General features: G+C 52.2%; 1 protein-coding gene across 2 annotated transcripts in view; it reads left to right on the top strand.

The window, feature by feature from the left end:
- Window positions 1–12339, top strand: part of LOC119979373 (tumor necrosis factor receptor superfamily member 1A-like) — a 51331-nt gene extending 38992 nt beyond the window's left edge. For both annotated transcript variants that reach the window (XM_038821503.1, XM_038821504.1), the window contains 5 exons: window positions 1008–1081; window positions 3046–3174; window positions 10269–10312; window positions 10765–10891; window positions 11597–12339. In XM_038821503.1, coding sequence (XP_038677431.1) covers window positions 1008–1081; window positions 3046–3174; window positions 10269–10312; window positions 10765–10891; window positions 11597–11883 — 661 coding nt within the window. In that variant the 3' untranslated portion in view covers window positions 11884–12339. The remainder of the gene's footprint in view (window positions 1–1007; window positions 1082–3045; window positions 3175–10268; window positions 10313–10764; window positions 10892–11596) is intronic.
- Window positions 12340–22444: the final 10105 nt, after the last annotated feature.

Genomic DNA, 22444 nt, shown 5'->3' with positions numbered 1-22444 from the left:
ATGCTGTACCCGTCCTGGGAGTCTTTGATGGGGACAGTGTAGAGGGAGCTTTACTCTGTATCTAAGCCCATGCTGTGCCTGTCCTGGGAGTGTTTAATGGGGACAGTGTAGAGGGAACATTACTCTGTGTCTAACCCTGTGCTGTACCTGTCCTGGGAGTGTTTGATGGGGACAGTGTAGGGGGAGTTTTACTCTGTATCTAACCCCATGCTGTACCTGTCCTGGGAGTGTTTGATGGGGACAGTGTAGACGGAGTTTTACTCTATATCTAACCCTGCGCTGTACCTGTCCTGGGAGTGTTTGATGGGGACAGTGTAAAGGGAGCTTTACTCTGTATCTAACCCCGTGCTGTACCTGCACTGGGAGTGTTTGATGGGGACAGTGTAAAGGGAGCTTTACTCTGTATCTAACCCTGTGCTGTACCTGCACTGGGAGTGTTTGATGGGGACAGTGTAGAGGGAGTTTTACTCTGCATCAAACCATGGCGATGTTGGAATGATTCCGGACCCCCTCTCTCTCCCTCAGCAGCCACCAATTTTAAAAGCACAAGTGAACCGTGTGGTATGGAACTCAGCCACCAGAGGGGGAGAATTACGGAGGCCCCGGAGAATACCGGGTTCGGGCCCGCTAATGATATGGAAATGGTGGTGTCTACTGTGTGTGCAGAGTGAAACGCATTGACGTCGCTGTCGAGGTGACGGAGAAATTGGCGCATGCCGCGATTTTTGCGTCGGAAGCTATTCTCCAATCGCATTTCCCAATTTCGCTGTCGGCTAACGGGGAATCCTGCCCATTTTGTCCCTTTAGAATGAGTGGATGTCTTTAGATTCTGAGATTGTTTCTGGCCAAGTGGTAGTGTGAGGTGGGCAGCTAGTCTGAACCCTAAACTCCTGAAGGTTGAATATCTGCAGCCATTTCCACCCTGCGAGTGCTCCTGGTTTCTGGATTATTTGTTTTAAATTATGTCTGTGACCTTTGCTGATTTTTGTGTCTGATATTTCTTTTAGGGAGCCGTGTAAGAACAGTTCCTCTCCCAACTGTTCCAGATGTTTGACTACCGAACCACTATCTGGGCACACAGGTATCTCTTAGAAGACCTCTCAGAACAATAATTCTTACTGTGGAAATGGGAGTAGGACATCTGAATAAAAGAATCAACAACAATTTACCCAGTTGCCCCCTTTCCCCCCAGTTGGGCTGTGATGGCTGTTCCCAGTCAGTGTGGCTTTGAGCAATTGGTCTGCGAGGGTCTCCCACACACGACCAATGATGGGACGTTTGTGTGTCCTAATTGATGGTGGTACGTGTGTTGCAATGATGATTGTTACTGGCGCACTGTGGTGCCCTCTGTGATTGTTATTAGCAGTCGTCCCTATTGCCCTGGATTTTTGTTACTGACTGCAGTCCATGTGTTTCTATGCTCAGTTGTTGCTGACAGTCCTCATGCGTTGCCAAAGAGGGGGAATACCTACTGACTGTAGTCCTTCTGTTACTGAAAGCTATTGTTATTGACTGTAGTCCCATTTCCAATGGGAATTATTACCGACTGCAGCCCTGTGTTAGTGAGGGTAATTGTTACTGACTGTAGCCCTGTGATGGTGAGGGCAATTTTACTGACTGTAGACCTGTATTAGCAAGGGTAATTGTTTCTGACTGTAGCCTTGTGTTAGTGAGGGCAATTGTTACTGACTGTAGCCCTGTGTTAGCGAGGGCAATTGTTACTGACTGTAGCCCTGTGTTAGCGAGGGCAATTGTTACTGACTGTAGCCCTGTGTTAGCGAGGGCAATTGTTACTGACTGTAGCCCTGTGTTAGCGAGGGCAATTGTTACTGACTGTAGCTCTGTGTTAGCAAGGGCAATTGTTACTGACTGTAGCCCTGTGTTAGCGAGGGCAATTGTTACTGACTGTAGCCCTGTGTTAGCGAGGGCAATTGTTACTGACTGTAGCCCTGTGTTAGTGAGGGTAATTGTTACTGACTGTAGCCCTGTGTTAGCGAGGGCAATTGTTACTGACTGTAGCCCTGTGTTAGCGAGGGCAATTGTTACTGACTGTAGCCCTGTGTTAGCGAGGGCAATTGTTACTGACTGTGGCGCTGTGTTAGCGAGGGCAATTGTTACTGACTGTAGCCCTGTGTTAGCGAGGGCAATTGTTACTGACTGTAGCCCTGTGTTAGCGAGGGCAATTGTTACTGACTGTAGCCCTGTGTTAGCGAGGGCAATTGTTACTGACTGTAGCCCTGTGTTAGCGAGGGCAATTGTTACTGACTGTAGCCCTGTGTTAGCGAGGGCAATTGTTACTGACTGTAGCCCTGTGTTAGCGAGGGCAATTGTTACTGACTGTAGCCCTGTGTTAGCGAGGGCAATTGTTACTGACTGTAGCCCTGTGTTAGCGAGGGCAATTGTTACTGACTGTAGCCCTGTGTTAGCGAGGGCAATTGTTACTGACTGTAGCCCTGTGTTAGCGAGGGCAATTGTTACTGACTGTAGCCCTGTGTTAGCGAGGGCAATTGTTACTGACTGTAGCCCTGTGTTAGCGAGGGCAATTGTTACTGACTGTAGCCCTGTGTTAGCGAGGGCAATTGTTACTGACTGTAGCCCTGTGTTAGCGAGGGCAATTGTTACTGACTGTAGCCCTGTGTTAGCGAGGGCAATTGTTACTGACTGTAGCTCTGTGTTAGCGAGGGCAATTGTTACTGACTGTAGCCCTGTGTTAGCGAGGGCAATTGTTACTGACTGTAGCCCTGTGTTTCTGAGGGCAACTGTTAATGACTGTAGCCCTGTGTTAGCGAGGGCAATTGTTACTGACTGTAGCCCTGTGTTAGCGAGGGCAATTGTTACTGACTGTAGCCCTGTGTTTCTGAGGACAACTGATAATGACTGTAGCCCTGTGTTAGCGAGGGCAATTGTTATTGATTGTAGTGCTATATAAAACTAGGTGATTGTTATTGCCTGTAGAACCTGTGTTGACACGTGGGTTTGTTACTGACTGTAATTCCTGTATTCCCGAGAGTGGTTGTTACTAATTGGCTGTTTTGTTTTCTCCAGGGTTGAGGCCCATTCTGATTCTGGCTATTGTGGGATCTATCTTCATCCTGCTTGTATTGCTTCAGTTTCTGCGGCAGAAATTCCGACGTGTGAGAGTTCCAGAAAAGCTGGAAGCCACCACTGTCACAGGTAATCTCATCATTCCACGTTACCTCAGGCATAAGAGTAATAAACTGCCCCAGGATTGCATCGCCCTCTCCCCCACCTCCCCAGGGTTTCTCCAATCCAACAGCTGCCTTGCCTCAGCCCCCCCCCCCCCACCACCATTTGCTACCCCCTCCCCAACCCCTCCCCGCCACCCTCCACCCAAGGGCTGTCGTTGGCTTGCACTGCACAACCGGCCACCCCACCCCAAGCAGATAACAGAGGACGGACCCAAACTCTCGCTGCCTGCTGTCAGCCTTCGCACCAGGTTCTGCACTCCATTGGATGAAAGTGTGGAATGTAAACATCAAGATGACTTTTCCCGAGTCACAGTAAACAATGAAATTGCCAGGGTGCTGGATGAGATACAAATAGATCAAAATAAGAGAGGTGCATGGAACAGTAGTAGTTCTTAAAGTGGGTATGTCACCTGGAGTGGCTGGAAAGCACGTTCGGTGGCTGAGGGAAGTACGGGTAGAATATGAGATAGTGCTGCCCATAATCGTCCAATGCTCTTCAAAGGGTTAGTGCTCGAGGACAGGAGAATAGCGAATATTCCAAAAACAGGAGGTGAACAAACCTGCTAACCACAGGCCACTCAGTTTAACATCGGTGGTAGAATCAATGATCAGGGGAAAAAATCAGCAGTGACTGAGACAGGCCAGTATCAATAAAGGAGGAGCAGCAGGAATTTGCGAAGAGCAAATGGTGTTTGAATAACTTGATTGTATTTTTGATGAAGTTAGAGTGAGGGTGGGACAGGGCAGTGCAGTTTGAACATGAAACATAGAACAGTACAGCACAGAACAGGCCCTTCAGCCCTCGATGTTGTGCCGAGCATTGTCCGAAACCAAGATCAAGCTATCCCACTGCCTGTCATTCTGGTGTGCTCCATGTGCCTATCCAATAACCGCTTAAAAGTTCCTAAAGTGTCCGACTCCGCTGTGGTGAATGTGATTCACACTATATATAGTTGCCAATATCACTCCATGTATATATGTTCGTTATCTACCCGTTGTAAGATCAATGCTGTATATAGTTGCCAATATAACTCCGTGTATATATGTTCACTATCCACCATTGTAAGTGCAGTTGCACTATCCGACCACCAGGGGGAGTCGCTCTGGGAGTACGCGAGAGTTTGTACTGGGCTCCTCCCTTGGCTTCGCCCAGGACTCCTCCCCCTGGGACCGATGTATAAAGATCAGTGCCTTAGAGCCAGCCTGCAGTCATCAGGAGTTCAACGACGAATAGGCTGGCTCTGTTGTAAGTGTATTAAAGCCTCTGTTCAGATCCAACTACACGTGTTCGCTGAATTGATGGTTCCATCATCCACTATCACAGCAGGCAGTCCATTCCACACCCTAACCACTCTCTGAGTAAAGAACTTACCTCGGACATCCCTCCTATATCTCCCACCCTGAATCTTATAGTTATGCCCCCTTGTAACAGCCACGTCCACCCGAGGAAATAGTTTCTGAACGTCCACTCTATCTAAGTTTGGTGTGTACATGGATTTTTAAAAGGTATTTGATAAAACAATATATAATAAGCTTATTAGTAAATTGAAGCCTTAGGGAGAAAGGGGGAGACAGTGGCATGAGAAACAAAGTTGGCTAAGGGATTGAGAATAGGGATTGTGGTGGGAGGCTTTGGTCAGATTGGAGGGAAGTATATAGAGAGAGGTTCCCTAAGGTTCAGGACTAGGATCGTCACTGTTCTTGCTGATCATCAATGACTTCGACGTGGCAATACAGGGCACATATCAAAATTTGCAATTAGCACTTGGGAGCGGAGTAAATAGAGCGGAAGATGGGAATAGACTCCAAAAAGTCTGAGGCTCTTGAAGTAGTAAAGACACGGTCAGATTAAATTCATGGCGAAGAATATGAGATTGTGTGTTTTGATTGCAAGAAGGAGGAGAGACAATTATTCAATTGTACAATTTTAATGGGATACAGGAAGAGAGAGGGCTAGGAAGGATATAAGGCGGAATTTTCCCAACATTTGTCAGAGTGTCAGCTCTGACTGAAGACCAACGTGTTTCTCTCCAGAAACACAGCTGAGTTTTCATTTGTCTGGCCGTGGTTTGCGCCATCACTGTGGCGTGGCAGAGCCTGGTAGAGCCAGCAAGGCCCATTCCACAGGCATCAGGGCGCCATATTTAACTTCCTCCAACTTCCCCCACCCCTACGGACACAGAGGACGATCCCCTTCAGGATGCCCCCCCCCCCCCCCCCACCACCACCACAGAAGTATCAGAAGGCACCCCCCCTCACCATCATGGAAGTATCAGGCGGCACTCCCCCCCCCCCATAACAGGAGTATTGGGGCACTCCCCCCCCCCACACCTTTGCCCCCTCACCCCACAGAGGTATTGGGAGCACTGTCACCCACCACAGAAATATTGGGGGCACACTTCCCCACCACAAAAATATTGGGGGCACACCTCCCCACCACAGAAATATAGGGGGCACACTTCCCCCACCATGGAAATATTGGGTGCACTCTCTCCCCTCACCACAGAAGTATCTGGGGACACTCTTCCCCCCCCCCCCCCCCACCACAGAAATATCGGGATACACTCTCCTCCCTGCCTTCCTCCTCACCATGGATGTATCGGAAGACACTCTTCGTCCCTGTCCCCCCAATACTGCCATCGGGGCTCTCCCCTCCTCTCCCCCCACCACTCATATAGGGAAACCACCTGCACAGTGGAGGAGGGTTACCCCCTGGCAGTGCCTACTTGGCACCGCCCCGGCACTTCTGGGGGCAACGCCCTGTTGGCCCTCAATCCCAGGGCACGTCGGCATCCCCAGTATGGTCATCGCGACTGGTTTTTGCTTTTGAAAACCAGTAGTAATTTACGTCAGTGTGATGTCACGCCACCGGTGGGGGGAGGGGGAAATGGTGAGAGGTTGCTGTGATGTAAAGCTGTTTAACTACATTTAAATGTATTCAAATGAATGGAAATCAGATTCACGTCCATTCTGGGCGTGAACCTGATGACGTCACCGGCGGAAAGGGGAAGATCTCGCACCGAGATCTCGCACCGAAATCTCACCGAGATCTCACACCAAAATCTCACACCGTGGTCTCACACCGAGATCTCACACCGAGATTTTGCACTGAGATCTCGCACCAAAATCTCACACTGAAATCTCACCGAGATCTCGCACCAAAATTTCACACTGAAATCTCACACTGAAATCTCACCGAGATCTTGCACCGAGATCTCACACCGAAATCTCACACCGAAATCTCACACCAAAATCTCACACGAGATCTCACACCAAAATCTCACACCGAAATTTCACACCGACATCTCACACCGAAATCTCACACTGAAATCTCACCGAGATCTCGCACTGAGATCTCACACCAAAATCTCACACCAAAATCTCACACAAGATCTCACACCGAGATCTCACACCAAAATCTCACACGAGATTTCCCACCGAGATCTCGCACCGAGATCTCACACCGAAATCTCACACCGACATCTCACACCGAAATCTCGCACCAAAACCTCACACTGAAATCTTACCAAGATCTCGCACCGAGATCTCTCTCCGAAATCTCACACCAAAATCTCTGCGAGATCTCACTCCGAAATCTCACACCGAAATCTCACACCAAAATCTCACACTGAAATCTCACACCGAGATCTCGCACTGAGATCTCACACCGACATCTCACACCGACATCTCACACCGAGATCTCACCGACACAGATACTGTTTTGGCCCTCTCGTGAGATTTAGCGGCTGAACGGGGCAGTTCGATCCCGCCCGTACTTACGCAGGGCTTTGTGGTTAATATGTTGTCTTATTTTAACTCATTAAAACCTTGTTTAATTGGCTCCTTATTGTTCACTGCTTAAATAGTTAAATACATTTGGGTTCAGAAAAGGTGTATCCTCATGAAAAAGAAATTTAAACCGCTGTGACCAACAAGGAGGCCGAAGAGAGGAGGGCCAGTTCACCCTACCTCACCTGGTCATGACATTACCTAAGGAAGGATTGTCCCCTAACTCCCACACTGTGAAGATAAAGGTCCATGGCTATTCCATCCCTTTCACTGGTTGGTGTTGAAATCCCCACACACTCAGAAAGACATTCCGGATGGATTTTACACCCCGTGGGGATGGACTGGGAGGTGGGGAGGAGCTGATACAGTGATGATGAAGGGCGGAGGAAGAAGTGTCTGTTGCCTTCCTGTTGCCCTATCATTTAGTCAACGAAGGAGAATATGGAGGATTGTCCTCCCACCCAGAGCCAAAATGAGGTACTTAAAGTGGGCAATTAAGGACCTGTTCCCATCACTATTGGCGTGTTTCCATGATTTCACCTCATGGAGAGACGTCCAGGTGAACCCTGGTGACTTCCCTGTGGGCTCGCGGGAGGGATGCCCTCCTATTTGGCATCACCTGGCACACAGGCTGGCCTGCCTACCAGCAATGTTTGTTGTCCCCCCCCTCCCCCCCGCCCCGTCCCAGCAATGGCACCACCTGCTCGCCAACCAAAGTTGGGGCTTGCTTGGCTGACCTGGACACCCACAGACCAGAATGGGAGGGCATGTGCTTCCATGATAACGCCTTTTTCCAGATGGCATACCAGCAGTGGCCACCACTGCTGAGCTCACAGTCTTCTGATTGGCTAAGAACTCCTCAAGGTGGACTGGGTGACAGCCTTGACAGCACCTAATTAATTGCCTGACACCCTTTAAAATGCAGCCGCAGGCCCCACAAACAGCTGAGGTGGGATCATCTCCCGTTTTGTAGCCCATCGCCAGGATTCCTCCCACAAGATGAACATTCAGCCCTCCCTAACTGAAGGAATGGGAGCTTACATCCATTGCTTAAAGCCTGGGAGTTCAGGACCTGCTTATTTCAACTTTCAGATTAACCTGACTGATTGTATGAAGTAAAGATGCATGTTTAGCCATCGCAAATCATGGGTTGAATTTTCAGGGCGGTGAGCGGAAAGTCGGTGTCTAGCGTGCAGCCACCGACTCTCAGCCTCCCACTGTCATTGAACGTTCACTTGAGTGCTGATTGGCAGTGGGCAGGACATAGTCAGCCCTTGGCAGGAAGACCCATCCGTGAGAGCTGCCAGCCAATCAGTTTGGCCAACAGCCCTTCAACTTGACTGGGCACAATGCTGCAGTGGTCAGAAGTGGGACTGCAGCACTGCTCGGTACTACGTCCCAGGGCCATTAAAAAGATAAGTCCCAGGGAGGAGGGTAGGGGTCACCTGGGGAGGTCAATTGGGTTTTTTTCGGGGGGAAGGCCCGGGGGGGGGGGGCTCCTGGAACTCCAGCGCCCAGGGGAGATGGTGCCCCAATTGTGAGGGGCCTACAGAGTGAGATGCCGCTCCACCCTACCCCCGTTCCTGCCCGAGATGGGGAGAATTGCAAATGTCACTTTCCCAGTCTACCCGCACACGCTCCTAACAGCCTATACACTGAGGCTGGGTGGGGTAAGGCCCTTAAGGGGTAGGTAAATGGGTGATTTTCTCACCCGAGGCACTGCCCACCAAAACGGGAAAGTGGGGAATCCCGTCCATTCAATTTTACACTCCCTTCGCCACCTCAGAACCTGCCTTGGAGGGGATCGCAAAATTCTTTCCCCTATCTCTCTCGTTGTCTGACACAAATGTGCCTTCCAACATAAAGAAAACATTTGAGGGAGGAGATGTAAAACTTTGAAGCAGTGTCCAGTGTAAAATTGAAAGACTTTGGCAAAATATTCTACAAATGTGAGCATGTCCTTTAGTATTCTGACCCGAGAAGTATATGAGCCGCCCAATAATGGTAACATATCAGTCCAAGATGAGAAGAGTGGTGTGGTTTCAAATGTTGTCCTGAGTCACAAAGTCATGGGTTCAAATGCAGCCCAGGACTGAGCATAAACTCCAGCCTGATTCTTTCTCAGAGGTGCCATCTTTCAGATCAGACTCTGAAATGAGGTCCATTATCTGTGCTGAGCTGGATGTTAATGATGCCAGGGCGCAAATAGAAGAACAGGGGATTCTCCCTGGTGTTCTGAGCCAACATTCACCCCTCATCCAGCATCACTCAAGGAGTAGCTAATCGTTTGTTTCATTGTGGGGTCCTGCAGTGTGTAAAATGCCTGCCACATTTGCCTGCAGAGTAGTAATCGCCAAGTTAACTGAAGTTTTATGTGGAATTATAGATTCTCCTGTATGTTAATTACAGATTTTGCTCAGTTACAAACTAGGAAGTACTTAGTTCCTGATCTCTGATGACCTATGGCACGATTGAATCCAAGTCACTGGATCAATGCAGCAAAGTGATGCACAGTGCAACTACATCCATCTGAGCAGGCAGATTGAGCCTCAGTTTAATGATTCATTGGGCAGACAGAACCTCTGACAGTGCAGCACTCCCTCAGTACCACACTGGGATGCCAGCCTTGATTTTTATGCTCAAGTCCTGTTGTGGGCCTTGAACCTGGAACCTTGTAACTTCCAGGCAAGAGTGTTACCAACTGCTCCGAGCTAATGCCTCTGCCTCTTAGAACATTAGAACATAGAACATACAGTGCAGAAGGAGGCCATTTGGACCATCGAGTCTGCACCGAACCACTTAAGCCCTCACTTCCACCCTATCCCCGTAACCCAATAACCCCTCCTCACCTTTTTGGACACTAAGGGCAATTTATCATGGCCAATCCACCTAACCTGCACGTCTTTGGACTGTGGGAGGAAACCGGAGCAGCCGGAGGAAACCCACGCAGACACGGGGAGAACGAGCAGACCCCGCACAAACAGTGACCCAGCGGGGAATCGAACCTGGGACCCTGGCACTGTGCAGCCACAGTGCTAGCCACTTGTGCTGCCGTGCTATTTCATCCCAAGCTTTAGAATTTTGTTAAATTGCCTGAAAATCTGTGGTCACTTGCTTACAAAAACGTGGTGTAGGGTGTAGCAGGCAGTGGACAATGGGTTATAGTTAACGGGTAACAGACAGTGGATTAGAGGTAGCTGGTGTATGAGTGGGAAAGGAGAAAATGGAGCCACTCGTCAGGGATTTTCACTCGTGGTGTTTGTGTTTCAGCTCCTGAAGAAGACAAAAAGATAAAAAATGAAGACAAGACCTTGGTGAGTAAGATCAGGTTGGTCATACACTGGTATTGATGAGGTGTAGAGCTCTGCACTCTCCCTCTCGCCCTTCACCTTGAAGTTATATCACCCACAGACTCCCACCATCACAATCTGCAGCTGTTGGCAACAGCACAGTGAATTCAATGTGAAATTCACTTACAGGGAGGAGGAGTGCGTGTGAGGCTCATATGGAGAAAGACCAGCAAAATAATTTCACTTTGTGTTTTCCCCCCGCCACAACACCCCACCCCCATCCCAGCCACTGTACAAATCGGTTCCTTGTGTCCATTTTATTAATAGCCTCCATAATACCCTTCAAAGGACTCCACCATTGGAGCTCCATCACGCTCCACCCTGTCACGGAAGGAGCAGAAATCTATTCCAATTCTTGTGGATGTTACTGTACTTACAGGCCTGGTCCTAACTTCACTCATTTCTTTTTGCTGAAGCCGTTTGAGACTCCAGCTCTGGATGGGAAATCAGACGTCATTGTTGAGGCCCTGACCCAGCCACTGGCAAACAGCAACATTTATGGGACCAGTCCCCAGACGACTCTACTCCAACACGAGACGCAAGGTGAGGGATTTTATTTGACGTGCTGTAGCTGTCCTGGAACTTTTCGCTGGGGACAATGTAGACGGAGCTTTCCTCTGAATCTAACCCCATGTTGTACCTGCCCTGGGAGTGTTTGATGGGGACAGTGTCGAGGGAGCTTCACTAATAATAATAATCTGTATTAGTGTCACAGGTAGGCTTACATTAACACTGCAATGAAGTTACTGTGAAAATCCCCTAGTCGCCACACTCCGGCGCCTGTTTGAGTACACAGAGGGAGAATTCAGAATGTCCAATTCACCTAACAGACACGTCTTTCAGGACTTGTGGGAAGAAACCAGAGCACCTGGAGGAAACCCACGCAGACACAGGGAGAACGTGCAGACTCTGCACAGACAGTGACCCAAGCCAGGAATCGAACCCGGTTCCCTGGCACTGTGAAGCAACAGTGCTAACCACTGTCCTACCGTGTGGATCAAACTCCAAGTTATTTGCCCTGGAAGTGTTTGATGGGGACAGTGTAGAAGGAGCTTTGTTCTGTATCTAACCTTGTGCTGTACCTGCCCTGGGAGTGTTTGATGGGAACAATGTAGAGGGAGCTTTACCCTGGGGGGTTGTGGGCAGAGGTTTGATGTATCTGGCCAGAGGAGGGCAGTGTGTGGTCAGAAGCTGGCAATGTGCGGTATGAGAAGGGTGGCCTTTGATTGGATCTTTCTTGTTTGGCAGCCACGTCCCTAGAGGGAAAGATTTTGTATGAGATCATCAATTTGGTGCCAGTGCGGAGATGGAAAGAGTTGATGCGTGTGCTGGAGCTAAGGGACTGTGATATCGAGAGGATCGAGATGGATGTTGCCCAGTCACGGGACCAACAGTATGAAATGCTGCGACAGTGGAGCCAGCAATGTACAGCCTCAATGGAGTCCGTGTACCAGGCCTTAGAGACCATGAATCTATCAGGAATAGTGGAGGAACTTCAAATAAAACTGCTCAACAATGCTAACTCACTACATTAAAACAACATGCCGTCACAACTCCAGACAGTAGGGCTTGTGGTGGCAAATTCCCTGCCTTGAACAGAGACGATTCCCATCATTGCCAGTTCCTAGGTTTGTCTCACTGCCTGGAGCCCCTCAGAGAGGCCTAAATACAGGGGCAAGGCCTCAACACTTCACTCGCATCATCGTGTGGCAGTACAGGGTCTCCATTCCTGGGCCCCTGAGGTGCGGAGGTACTGGACTAAAGGGACAATCGCCTCTCTCTTTATCAGCTTGTTTGATAGACAGGATAATCCAGAGGAGAAGCCTTTCTGAACAATCCCCCTCACTTTAAGGAGTGAACAGTATTGGGGGCTGCTCCCGATGAGTTAGGGGACAGGTCAGTTTTGGAGACCCATATATACCAACATTTGTTCTGCTTTTCAACCTTACCCTTGAAGACGGAGTTTATTAGGGGAGGGGAACTGGGTGTTGGGCGGGTGACGGGGTGGGGGAGGGGACGAGGAAGTAAAGGATTTTTCTATACTGTTCTATGTACAGCGTGTTTGTATTATTGTGTAGAAATCTGTGTTAATAAACATGTTTATCGTCATGACAGCAAATTGCACAGCTGATCAATACAACGAGAGTGTTACTGAGAAAACTTTGTAAGAACTCTTACAACACCAGGTTAAAGTCCAACATGTTTGTTTCAAACACTAGCTTTCGGAGCACTGCTCCTTGCTCAGGTGAATCCAGGGAAGGAGCAGTGCTCCGAAAGCTAGTGTTTGAAACAAACCTGTTGGACTTTAACCTGGTGTTGTAAGACTTCTTACTGTGCTCACCCCAGTCCAACGCCGGCATCTCCACATCATGAGAAAACTTCAAACTTGCCTTTCACAACCTCAGGATGGGCATTTTACAGCCAATGAAGTATCTTGTTAGTAACGGTTGTAATGTAGGAAACGTACCAGCCAATATGTGCACAGAAAGATCCCACAAACAGCAAACGATAATCAATAGATCATTTGTTTTAGATATTCGTCCAGCAGTAAATATTAGACAGGAAACCAAGGAGAACTCCCCTGCTCTTCCGAGAATTAGTGATTCTGGATCTTTTATCCTCAACTAAAAAGGCAGACAGGGCATCAGTTTAACATCACATCCAATGGTGTGGTGCCCCCTTCAGCCCAGCCCCTAACCCTAACCCAACACCCCCTCAGCCCAGCCCCCCTCAGCCCAGCCCCTCCACCAGCACAGTGCCCCCCTCAGCCCAGCCCCTAAACCAGCACAGCACCCCCTCAGCCCAGCCTCTCCACCAGCACAGCACCCCCTCAGCCCAGCCCCTCCACCAGCACAGCACCCCCTCAGCCCAGCCCCCCCCTAAACCAGCACAGCACCCCCTCAGCCCAGCCCCTCCACCGCACAGCACCCCCTCAGCCCAGCCCCTCCACCGCACAGTGCCCCCCTCAGCCCAGCCCCAATAGCAGCACAGTGCCCCCCTCAGCCCAGCCTCTCCACCAGCACAGCACCCCCTCAGCCCAGCCCCTCCACCGCACAGTGCCCCCCTCAGCCCAGCCCCTAAACCAGCACAGCACCCCCTCAGCCCAGCCCCTCCACCAGCACAGCACCCCCTCAGCCCAGCCCCTCCACCAGCACAACACCCCCTCAGCCCAGCCCCTCCACCGCACAGTGCCACCCCAGCCCAGCCCCTCCACCAGCACAACACCCCCTCAGCCCAGCCCCTCCACCGCACAGCACCCCCTCAGCCCAGCCCCTCCACCAGCACAGCACCCCCTCAGCCCAGCCCCTCCACCAGCACAGCACCCCCTCAGCCCAGCCCCTCCACCAGCACAACACCCCCTCAGCCCAGCCCCTCCACCGCACAGTGCCCCCCCAGCCCAGCCCCTCCACCAGCACAACACCCCCTCAGCCCAGCCCCTCCACCGCACAGCACCCCCTCAGCCCAGCCCCTCCACCAGCACAGTGCCCCCCTCAGCCCAGCCCCTACAGCACCCCCTCAGCCCAGCCCCTAAACCAGCACAGCACCCCCTCAGCCCAGCCCCTCCACCGCACAGTGCCCCCCCTCAGCCCAGCCCCTCCACCAGCACAGCACCCCCTCAGCCCAGCCCCTAAACCAGCACAGCACCCCCTCAGCCCAGCCCCTCCACCGCACAGTGCCCCCCCTCAGCCTAGCCCCTATAGCAGCACAGCACCCCCTCAGCCCAGCCCCTACAGCACCCCCTCAGCCCAGCCCCTCCACCAACACAGCACCCCCTCAGCCCAGCCCCTAAACCAGCCCAGCCCTCCTCAGCCCAGCCCTTCCACCAGCACAGTGCCCCCCTCAGCCCAGCCCCTACAGCACCCCCTCAGCCCAGCCCCTCCACCGCACAGCACCCCCTCAGCCCAGCCCCTAAACCAGCCCAGCCCCCCTCAGCCCAGCCCCTCCACCAGCACAGCAACCCCTCAGCCCCCCTCAGCCCAGCCCCTCCACCGCACAGTGCCCCCCTCAGCCCAGCCCCTACAGCACCCCCTCAGCCCAGCCCCTCCACCACACAGTGCCCCCCTCAGCCCAGCCCCTAAACCAGCCCAGCCCCCCTCAGCCCAGCCCCTCCACCAGCACAACACCCCCCTCAGCCCAGCCCCTAAACCAGCACAGTGCCCCCCTCAGCCCAGCCCCTCCACCAGCACAGCCCCCCTCAGCCCAGCCCCTAAACCAGCACAGTGCCCCCCTCAGCCCAGCCCCACCACCGCACTGTGCCCCCTCAGCCCAGCCCCTCCACCAGCACAGCACCCCCTCAGCCCAGCCCCTCCACCAGCACAGTGTCCCCCTCAGCCCAGCCCCTCTACCAGCACAGCACCCCCTCAGCCCAACCCCTCCACCAGCACAGCACCCCCTCAGCCCAGCCCCTAAACCAGCCCAGCCCCCCTCAGCCCAGCCCCTCCACCAGCACAGGCTGCCATGGGGGCAATAGGGATGTCGTGCAGTGCAGGTCATCCTTTTTGCTTCTGGAGTTTGTTATTTATTAATGACATTTTGTGGTTGTAAGTACACAGTTTATACACAATTTGTATGACAGCTTCTAGGGAAAGGGAAACAATGCATTTCTTGAACTAAGGTCGCACTCAATCGATGTATCTTACATCATTCTTCTCTGAAAATGTCAGATCAATCTCCAAATAACAATCTGCAAATAATTCTCAAAAGTCTTTTGCATTGACTTCAATTTTATCCTTTCATCAACTGATCGAAGATCCCACTCTACAATGGTGTTTTCCCAGCTTTTTGAGGAATGAAATATCCTGATAATGTTTTGCCGCATAGTATTTATTGAAAACATATTGTAGTGAGAAGTCACAATCAACAGAGTATTCAGACTTGCTGATCAAGGGATCGCAGATACATTGTGAACCATTCAATCTTTGTCATCTGGTCTCCCCGTACCAGCCTCCCCGGACAGGCGCCGGAATGTGGCGACGAGGGGCTTTTCACAGTAACTTCATTGAAGCCTACTTGTGACAATAAGCAATTTTCATTTCATTTCTTAAAGATTGTGTCACACAGAAACACCTGGGGCGAAACCCGCAGGGTCGGGGAATCGCCTGGGGCCGGCGTAAATCCCGCCCCCGCCGTGGCCGGAATTCTCCGCCACCTGGGTATCGGCGGGAGCGGGAATCACGCCCCGCCGGTCGGCGTGCCCCCCGCGCCGATTCTCCGGCCCGCGATGGGCCGAAGTCCCGTCACTGACAGGCCAAACCCGCCGACGTGGTTTAAACCACCTCTGTGCTGGCGGGATTGGTGGCGCAAGCGTGCCCCCGGGGTCCTGCCGGGGGGGGGGGGGGGGGCGCGGGGCAATCGGACCCCGAGGGGGTGCCCCCACGGTGGCCTGGCCTGCGATCGGGGCCCACCGATCGGTTGGGCGGGCCTGTGCCGTGGGGGCACTCTTTTTCTTCCGCCGCTGCCACGGCCTCCACCATGGTGGAGGCAGAAGAGACCCACTCCACCGCGCACGCATCGGTGGTGACGGCAGCGGCCACTGACACTCCGGCGCATGCGCGGACTCACGCCGGCAAAGGCCTCTCGGCCAGCCCCGACACCGGCCGGCGTACCGCCAAAGGCCGTTGGCGCCAGTCGGCGGCGCGGGAGCCACTCCGGCGTGGGCCTAGCCCCTAAAGGTGGGGAGAATTCCGCACCTTTGGGGAGGCCTGACGCCAGAGTGGTTGGCGCCACTCCGCTACGCCGGGACCCCCCACCCCGCCGGGTAGGGGAGAATTTCGCACCTGAGGACCCCAATGCTTTACACTGACAGTGAAGACCTATGCTCAATCTAGGTTTACCATCTTGATTGTGCTACTTAAATGTATTTTTCTTAATTAATTCATAATTCCCCTCTTCAAGGAACTCCCTCATTCGCTGAAGTCTCAGCTTGACACTCTGTTCAGACCAAGGTGTAAGGTGAGGGTGGTGTTGGGAGGGGGGGCGGGGGATGACACACATGTCACGGGGAACTGCAACTCAGCAGGGTCGCACTTCCTCACCCGCGGCCGATCTCCACCCCAACAACCTCCCGTTCCTCCGAGTGTTGCCTACTCACCCTGGCCGCCCTGAGGGGATCGTGCAGTTTTGTCCGGCACTGCTGGCCCTCTGGACAGTGTTGCTGGTGGCGCTGACCGCCTCTGCCATCTGCGCCCAGGCACGATTAATGGCGATGGCTGACAGCCTCCTCCCGAGCCTGGGTACAGGGTCAACCGCCTCTCCTCCACTGCATCCAGGGAGGTCTCCAGCTCTGCGTCAGTGAAACGTGGTGCCGTCTTGCTGCCATCTTGTTAGCTGGGATTATGTATGTGTGGGGAGTGAAGTGTGTAAATGCAGCTGCAGCTTGTCAGCCTCCTGAGTGTCAATAGCAAAAAAGGCGAATCCGGCAGCGTTTCTCATTGGAATCGATTATGTCCCACGTGGCGCCGGTGCTAGCCCCTTACCAGCAGCGGGATTGGTCCAGGTGCGGTGCCTGTTTTGCTGTCGTGGAACCCCACGACCCTGCACCGGCATCAACACTTAGTCTCAGGAATAGAGAATCCAGCCCCTTATTAAGGCCTACTACCTATTGCCCAAACAATCTATATCCCTCCATTCCCAGTTCATGTGTCTATCAAGATGCGTCTTAAATGTTGCTATTGTGCCTGCCTCCACAACCTCGACTGGCAACGCATTCCAGGCACCCACCACCTTCAGCATCAAAAACTTTCCCTGCACATCTCCCCTAAATTTCCCCCTCTCACCTTGAACCTGAGTCTTCCACCCTGGGAAAAAGCTTCTGATTATTCACCCTGTCTGTACCTCTCGTAGTTTTGTAGACCTCAATCTGATCTCCCCTCAGCCTCTGTCTTTCCAACGAAAACAATCCTAGTGTATTCAATCTCTCCTCTTTGCTAACACCCTCCAGACCAGGCAACACCATGATAAACCTTCTTTCCACTCTCTCCAAAGGATCCACTTCCTTCTGGTAGTGTGGTAACCAGAACTACACTCAATATTCCAAATGTGGCCTAACTAAAGTTTTATACAACTGTAACATGACCTGCCAACTTTTGTACTCAATGCCCCGGCCAATGAAAGCAAGTATGCTGAACGCCTTCTTGATCACCTTATCCACTTGCATTGTCACTTTCATGGAACTATGGACCTGAACACCCAGATCCCTCTGTATGTCAATGCTTCTAAGGGTTCTGCTATTTAATGTGTAATTCACACCTGAATTTGAACGTCCAAAATGCATCACTCGCATTTGTCCATTTATCTACCCAACTCTCCAATCTAATTCTGCTGTATTCTCTGACCATCCCCTTCACTATCTGCAACTCCACCTATCTTAGTGTCATCTGCAAACTTGCAAATCAGACCATTTACATTTTCCTCCAGATAATTTATATATATTACAAACAATGGTCCCAGCACTGATTCCTGTGGAACACCACTAGTTACAGATCTTCATTTTGAAAAATTCCCTTCCACAGTTACCCTCTGTCTCCTTTGGCCAAGCCAGTTGTTTATCAATCTAGCTAGCACACTGGTAACGGCACCTCTGCCGTTCTTGGTAACGGCACCTCTGCCGTACTCGCCGGCCCGTTACTCTGCTAGCCCGGTGGTGGTGGCGGCACTGAGGATCTGGGGGCAGTGGAGAAGGTAGAAGAAGGTGGAGGGTGCGTCGGTCTGGACCCCGATTCGCAATAACCACAGGTGTGTCCCGGGTAGTCAGCAGGAATTAGACGGATGGGAGATCTATTCATAGACGGGAGCTTTCCCAGTCTGAAGGCGCTGGAGGACAAGTTCAAGCTGCCGCCAGGGAATGGTTTCAGATATTTACAAGTGTGGGACTTTCTGAGGAAACAGGGGTTGGCTTTCCCACTCTTGCCGCCACGGGGGATACAGGACAGAGTCGTCTCTGGTACCTGGGTGGAGGAGGGGAAGGTGTCAGATATCTATCAGGAGTTGTTGGAGGCAGAGGAAACCCCGGTGGAGGAACTGAAGGGTAAGTAGGAGGAGGCGTTAGGTGGGGAGTTAGAGGCGGGCCTGTGGGCGGACGCCCTAAGCAGGGTTAATTCCTCCTCATCATGTGCCAGGCTCAGTCTAATCCAGTTTAAAGTGGTACACCGGGCACACATGATGACGGCGAGGATGAGCAAGTTTTCGGGGTAGAAGACAGATGTGTGAGGTGTGCGGGAAGCCCAGCAAACCATGTCCACATGTTTTGGGCATGCCTGAAGCTTGGAGGATTCTGCCAGGGGTTTGCCAAGGCAATGTCCAAGGTGCTAGGTGGTGCCGAGTCCAGAGGTGGCGACCTTTAGAGTGTCAGAAGGCCCGGGAGTTCAGGGAGTGAAAGAGGCCGACGTTCTGGCCTTTGCCTCCCTGGTAGCCCGGAGATGGATCCTGTTAATGTGGAGGGACTCGAAACCCCTGAGTGTGGAGACTTGGGTCAGTGACATGGCTGGGTTTCTCAAGCTGGAGAAAATAAAGTTTGCCTTGAGGGGGGTCATTGCTGGGGTTCTCTCGGAGGTGGCAGCCGTTCGTCGACTTTCTCGGGGAAAATTTAAATGTCAGCAGAAGCAGCAGTCTGAAGGGGGGGGGGCGGATGGGTGCAATATGGTTAAGGGATGTACATAAGGGGTTGGGTGGGTAATGTCCCAAAGGATGTGCAGGATGGGTGGATTGGCCACACTAAATTGCCCCTTAATTGGAAAAAAGGCACTCTAAATTTATTTTAAAAAATTGTTCGGCTGCCGGAGGACCTGGAAGGTACAAGCACCACTGATTAAGTTTCAAAGATGTTTGTAAAATTGGTGGGGGAGGGAGTCCTCTCGACTCCCTGCACAACTTTTGTGTTGTGGGGGCAAAACCCACGCAAGCACGGGGAGAATGTGCAAACTCCACACGGACAGTGACCCAGAGCCGGCATCAAACCTTGGACCTCGGCGTTGTGAGGCTGCAGTGCTAACCACTGTGCCACCGAGCAGCCCTTGTATCCTGGAATTTAATAGTTTTAGGTCCCCCCCACTATGTCTGCAGACTGTGCACACTGGGAATTGCCACTTGACTTTGAAGTGATCCTATCGAGTCTGCTGCTGCAGTTAGGAATTTTAATTTTCTGCCTTCAGCTTCCAAGCCTTTCTTTGGAGCATTTTCCTGATGCTTGTCCTCTGCACTGCTGCTTCTCGAGCTTTTCCTCAGCTCAGAATGCTTCTCCAAAGTAGTCCCGGTCAACGTATATGCCCCTAATTGGGATGGCATAGATTTTGTTAAGAGATTGCTGGGCAAGATCCCTGACTTGGACTGATGCAAACTGATCATGGGTGGGGACTTTAACACAGTTCTTGATCCTGGCCTGGATCGGCCATGTTCAAAAACGGGTAGGGTGCCAACGATGGCAAAGGAACTGAGAGGGTTCATGAATCAAATGGGGGGAGCTGACTCATGGAGATTTAGTCAGCCATCGGCGAAGGAGTTTTCGTTCTATTCTCACGTCCACAAGGTGTATTCCCGAATCGATTTCTTTATCACGAGCAGGGACTTGCTGACAGGAATGACGGGTGCAGAATATTCGGCAATTACCATCTCAGACCAGGCTCCACACTGGGTTAATCTGCAGATTTGCAAAGATAGCTTCCAGCGCCCACAATGGAGGCTGGATGTTGGGCTGCTGGCGGACGAGGCGGTGTGTGAGTGGCTGAGGAAATGCATGCAGAATTACCTGCATGTAAATGATACTGGAGAAGTCTCAGCAGCGGTGCTCAGGGAGGGGCTGAAGGCAGTGGTGAGAGAGGAGTTGATTTCAATCCGAGCCCATAGGGACAGGACAGACAGGGCAGAAACAGACCGACTGGTTAAGGAAATTTTACAGACGGACAGGAGCTATGCGGAGTCTCCGAGGCCAGAGTTACTTAGGAAATGGCAGAGGCTGCAGACTGAGTTTGGGGTGTTGTCTACAGAGAAGGCCTTAGAGCAGCTTAGAAGGGCAAAGGACGCAATATGCGAGCATGGGGAGAAGGCCAGCAGAATGCTCGCGCAACAACTAAGAAAGAGAGAAGCGGCTAGGGAAATAGGAAAGGTAGTCGACAGGGAGGGAAACCTGGTGGGGGACCCGGTAGGACTGAACAAGGTGTTTAGGGACTTCTATAGCAAGCTGTACACCTCGGAACCCCCCACGGGAACGGGGGGGGGGGGGGGGGGGGGATGAGGCGCTTTTTGGACGTACTGACCTTCCAAGAGTAGGTAGGGGGTTGGTAGACGGGCTGGGGGCCCCGGTCAGGACCGAAGAAGTACTGGGGGGCCTGAAGGTCATGCAGTCGGGTAAAGCCCCAGGGATGGACAGATACCCGGTGGAGTTTTACAAAACGCTTGCCGAGATAGTGGGGCCGGAGCTGGTCAGGTTGTTCAACGAGGCAAGAGACAGAGGGTTCTTACCCCCGACGATGTCGCAGGCCACTATCTCACTTATACTGAAATGGGATAAATACCCGGAGGCTTGTGGGTCCTATAGGCCGATCTCTTTGATTAACACAGGCGCTAAGTTACTGGCCAAGATCTCGGCGTCTCGAATTGAGGACTGTGTACCGGACGTGATTGTAGAGGACCAAACCGGGTTCGTAAGGGGTAGGCAACTGGTGGCCAATCTAAGAAGGCTGCTCAATGTGATTATGATGCCCCCGGAGAGCAAGGAGACAGAGGTAGTGGTAGCAATGGATGCTGAAAAGGCTTTTGACCGGGTTGAGTGGGACTATTTATGGGAGGTGCTGGGACGTTTTGGGTTTGGGATGGGATTCATTGACTGGATTAGGCTGTTATATCAGGCCCCAGAGGCTAGTGTAAGGACGAACAGGACGACATCTGACTACTTCAGACTGCACCGTGGGACTAGACAGGGATGCCCCCTCCCTCCACTGCTGTTTGCGCTGGCTATAGAGCTGCTGGCAATTGCTCTGAGAGCTTCAAGGGACTGGAAAGGGCTGGTCTGGGGGGGGAGTGGAACATAAAGTCTTGTTATTTGCGGATAGGCTGCTGTTACAGTAGTCCCTCGTTATACCGCGCTCCGCAATACCGCGGTTCGCGATATACGGCGGGGGGGCTTATGGACCCCAACTGTCAGCTTCCCTCTCCGGATCAAAGTGAGCCGGCCGCTGAAATTGACACTGCCGGCTGATTGGAGGGAGAGAGCAGCCGGCAGTGTCAATTTCAGCGGCCGGCTCACTTTGATCCGGAGAGGGAAGCTGCTCTCTCACTGAAACAATCAGCCGGCCGCTGAAATTGACACTGCCCGCTGATTGGAGGGAGAGAGCAGCCGGCAGTGTCAACGCAGATTGGTACGATCCTTCCCACGCCTCCCACCAAGGGGGATCCAGGATGGGGTAGTTGCCAGAGGAGAGGTGGGAGAGGGGAGAGTCTCCGACATTTATAAAGAACTAATGGGAGCAGAGGAGGCACAGACCGAAAAACTGAAGCTTAAGTGGGAGGAGGAGCTCGGGGGGGAGATAGAGGACGGCATATGGGCAGACGCTTTGAGTAGAGTAAACACGACCGCAACATGCTCCAAGTTCAGTCTGATCCAGTTCAAGGTTGTACATCGGGCCCACATGATGGTGGCCCGGATGAGCAAATTTTTTGGGCTGGAGGACAAATGTGCTAGATCTGCCAGAGGACCAGCAAACCATGTACACATGTCCTGGACGTATTGGCAGTAATTCGCGGACGTAATGTCCCGGGTATTGAAAACTAGGGTAGCAATGAGTCCTGAGGTGGCAATTTTTGGGGTTTCGGAGGACCTGGGAGTCCAGGAGGAGAAAGAGGTCGACGTCTTGGCCTTTGCTTCCCTGGTAGCCCGGCGACGAATACTGTTGGCATGGAGGGACTCAAAGCCCTCGAAGTCTGAAGTATGGCTTTCTCCGGCTGGAGAAAATTAAGTTCGCCTTGAGAGGATCGCTGTCAAGGTTTGCCCAGAGGTGGCAGCCATTCGTTGACTTCTTTGCGGAGAATTAATCATCAGAGGGGGGGGGGGGGGGGGGGGGGTTTAAGGTAGTGTAGAGTAGGGGGTTGCTTAGGCGGTTCTTG

The sequence above is a fragment of the Scyliorhinus canicula genome, chromosome 16 (genome assembly GCF_902713615.1).
Source record: "Scyliorhinus canicula chromosome 16, sScyCan1.1, whole genome shotgun sequence".
Lineage (NCBI taxonomy): Eukaryota > Metazoa > Chordata > Chondrichthyes > Carcharhiniformes > Scyliorhinidae > Scyliorhinus > Scyliorhinus canicula.
This window is presented reverse-complemented; position numbering and strand designations above follow the sequence as displayed.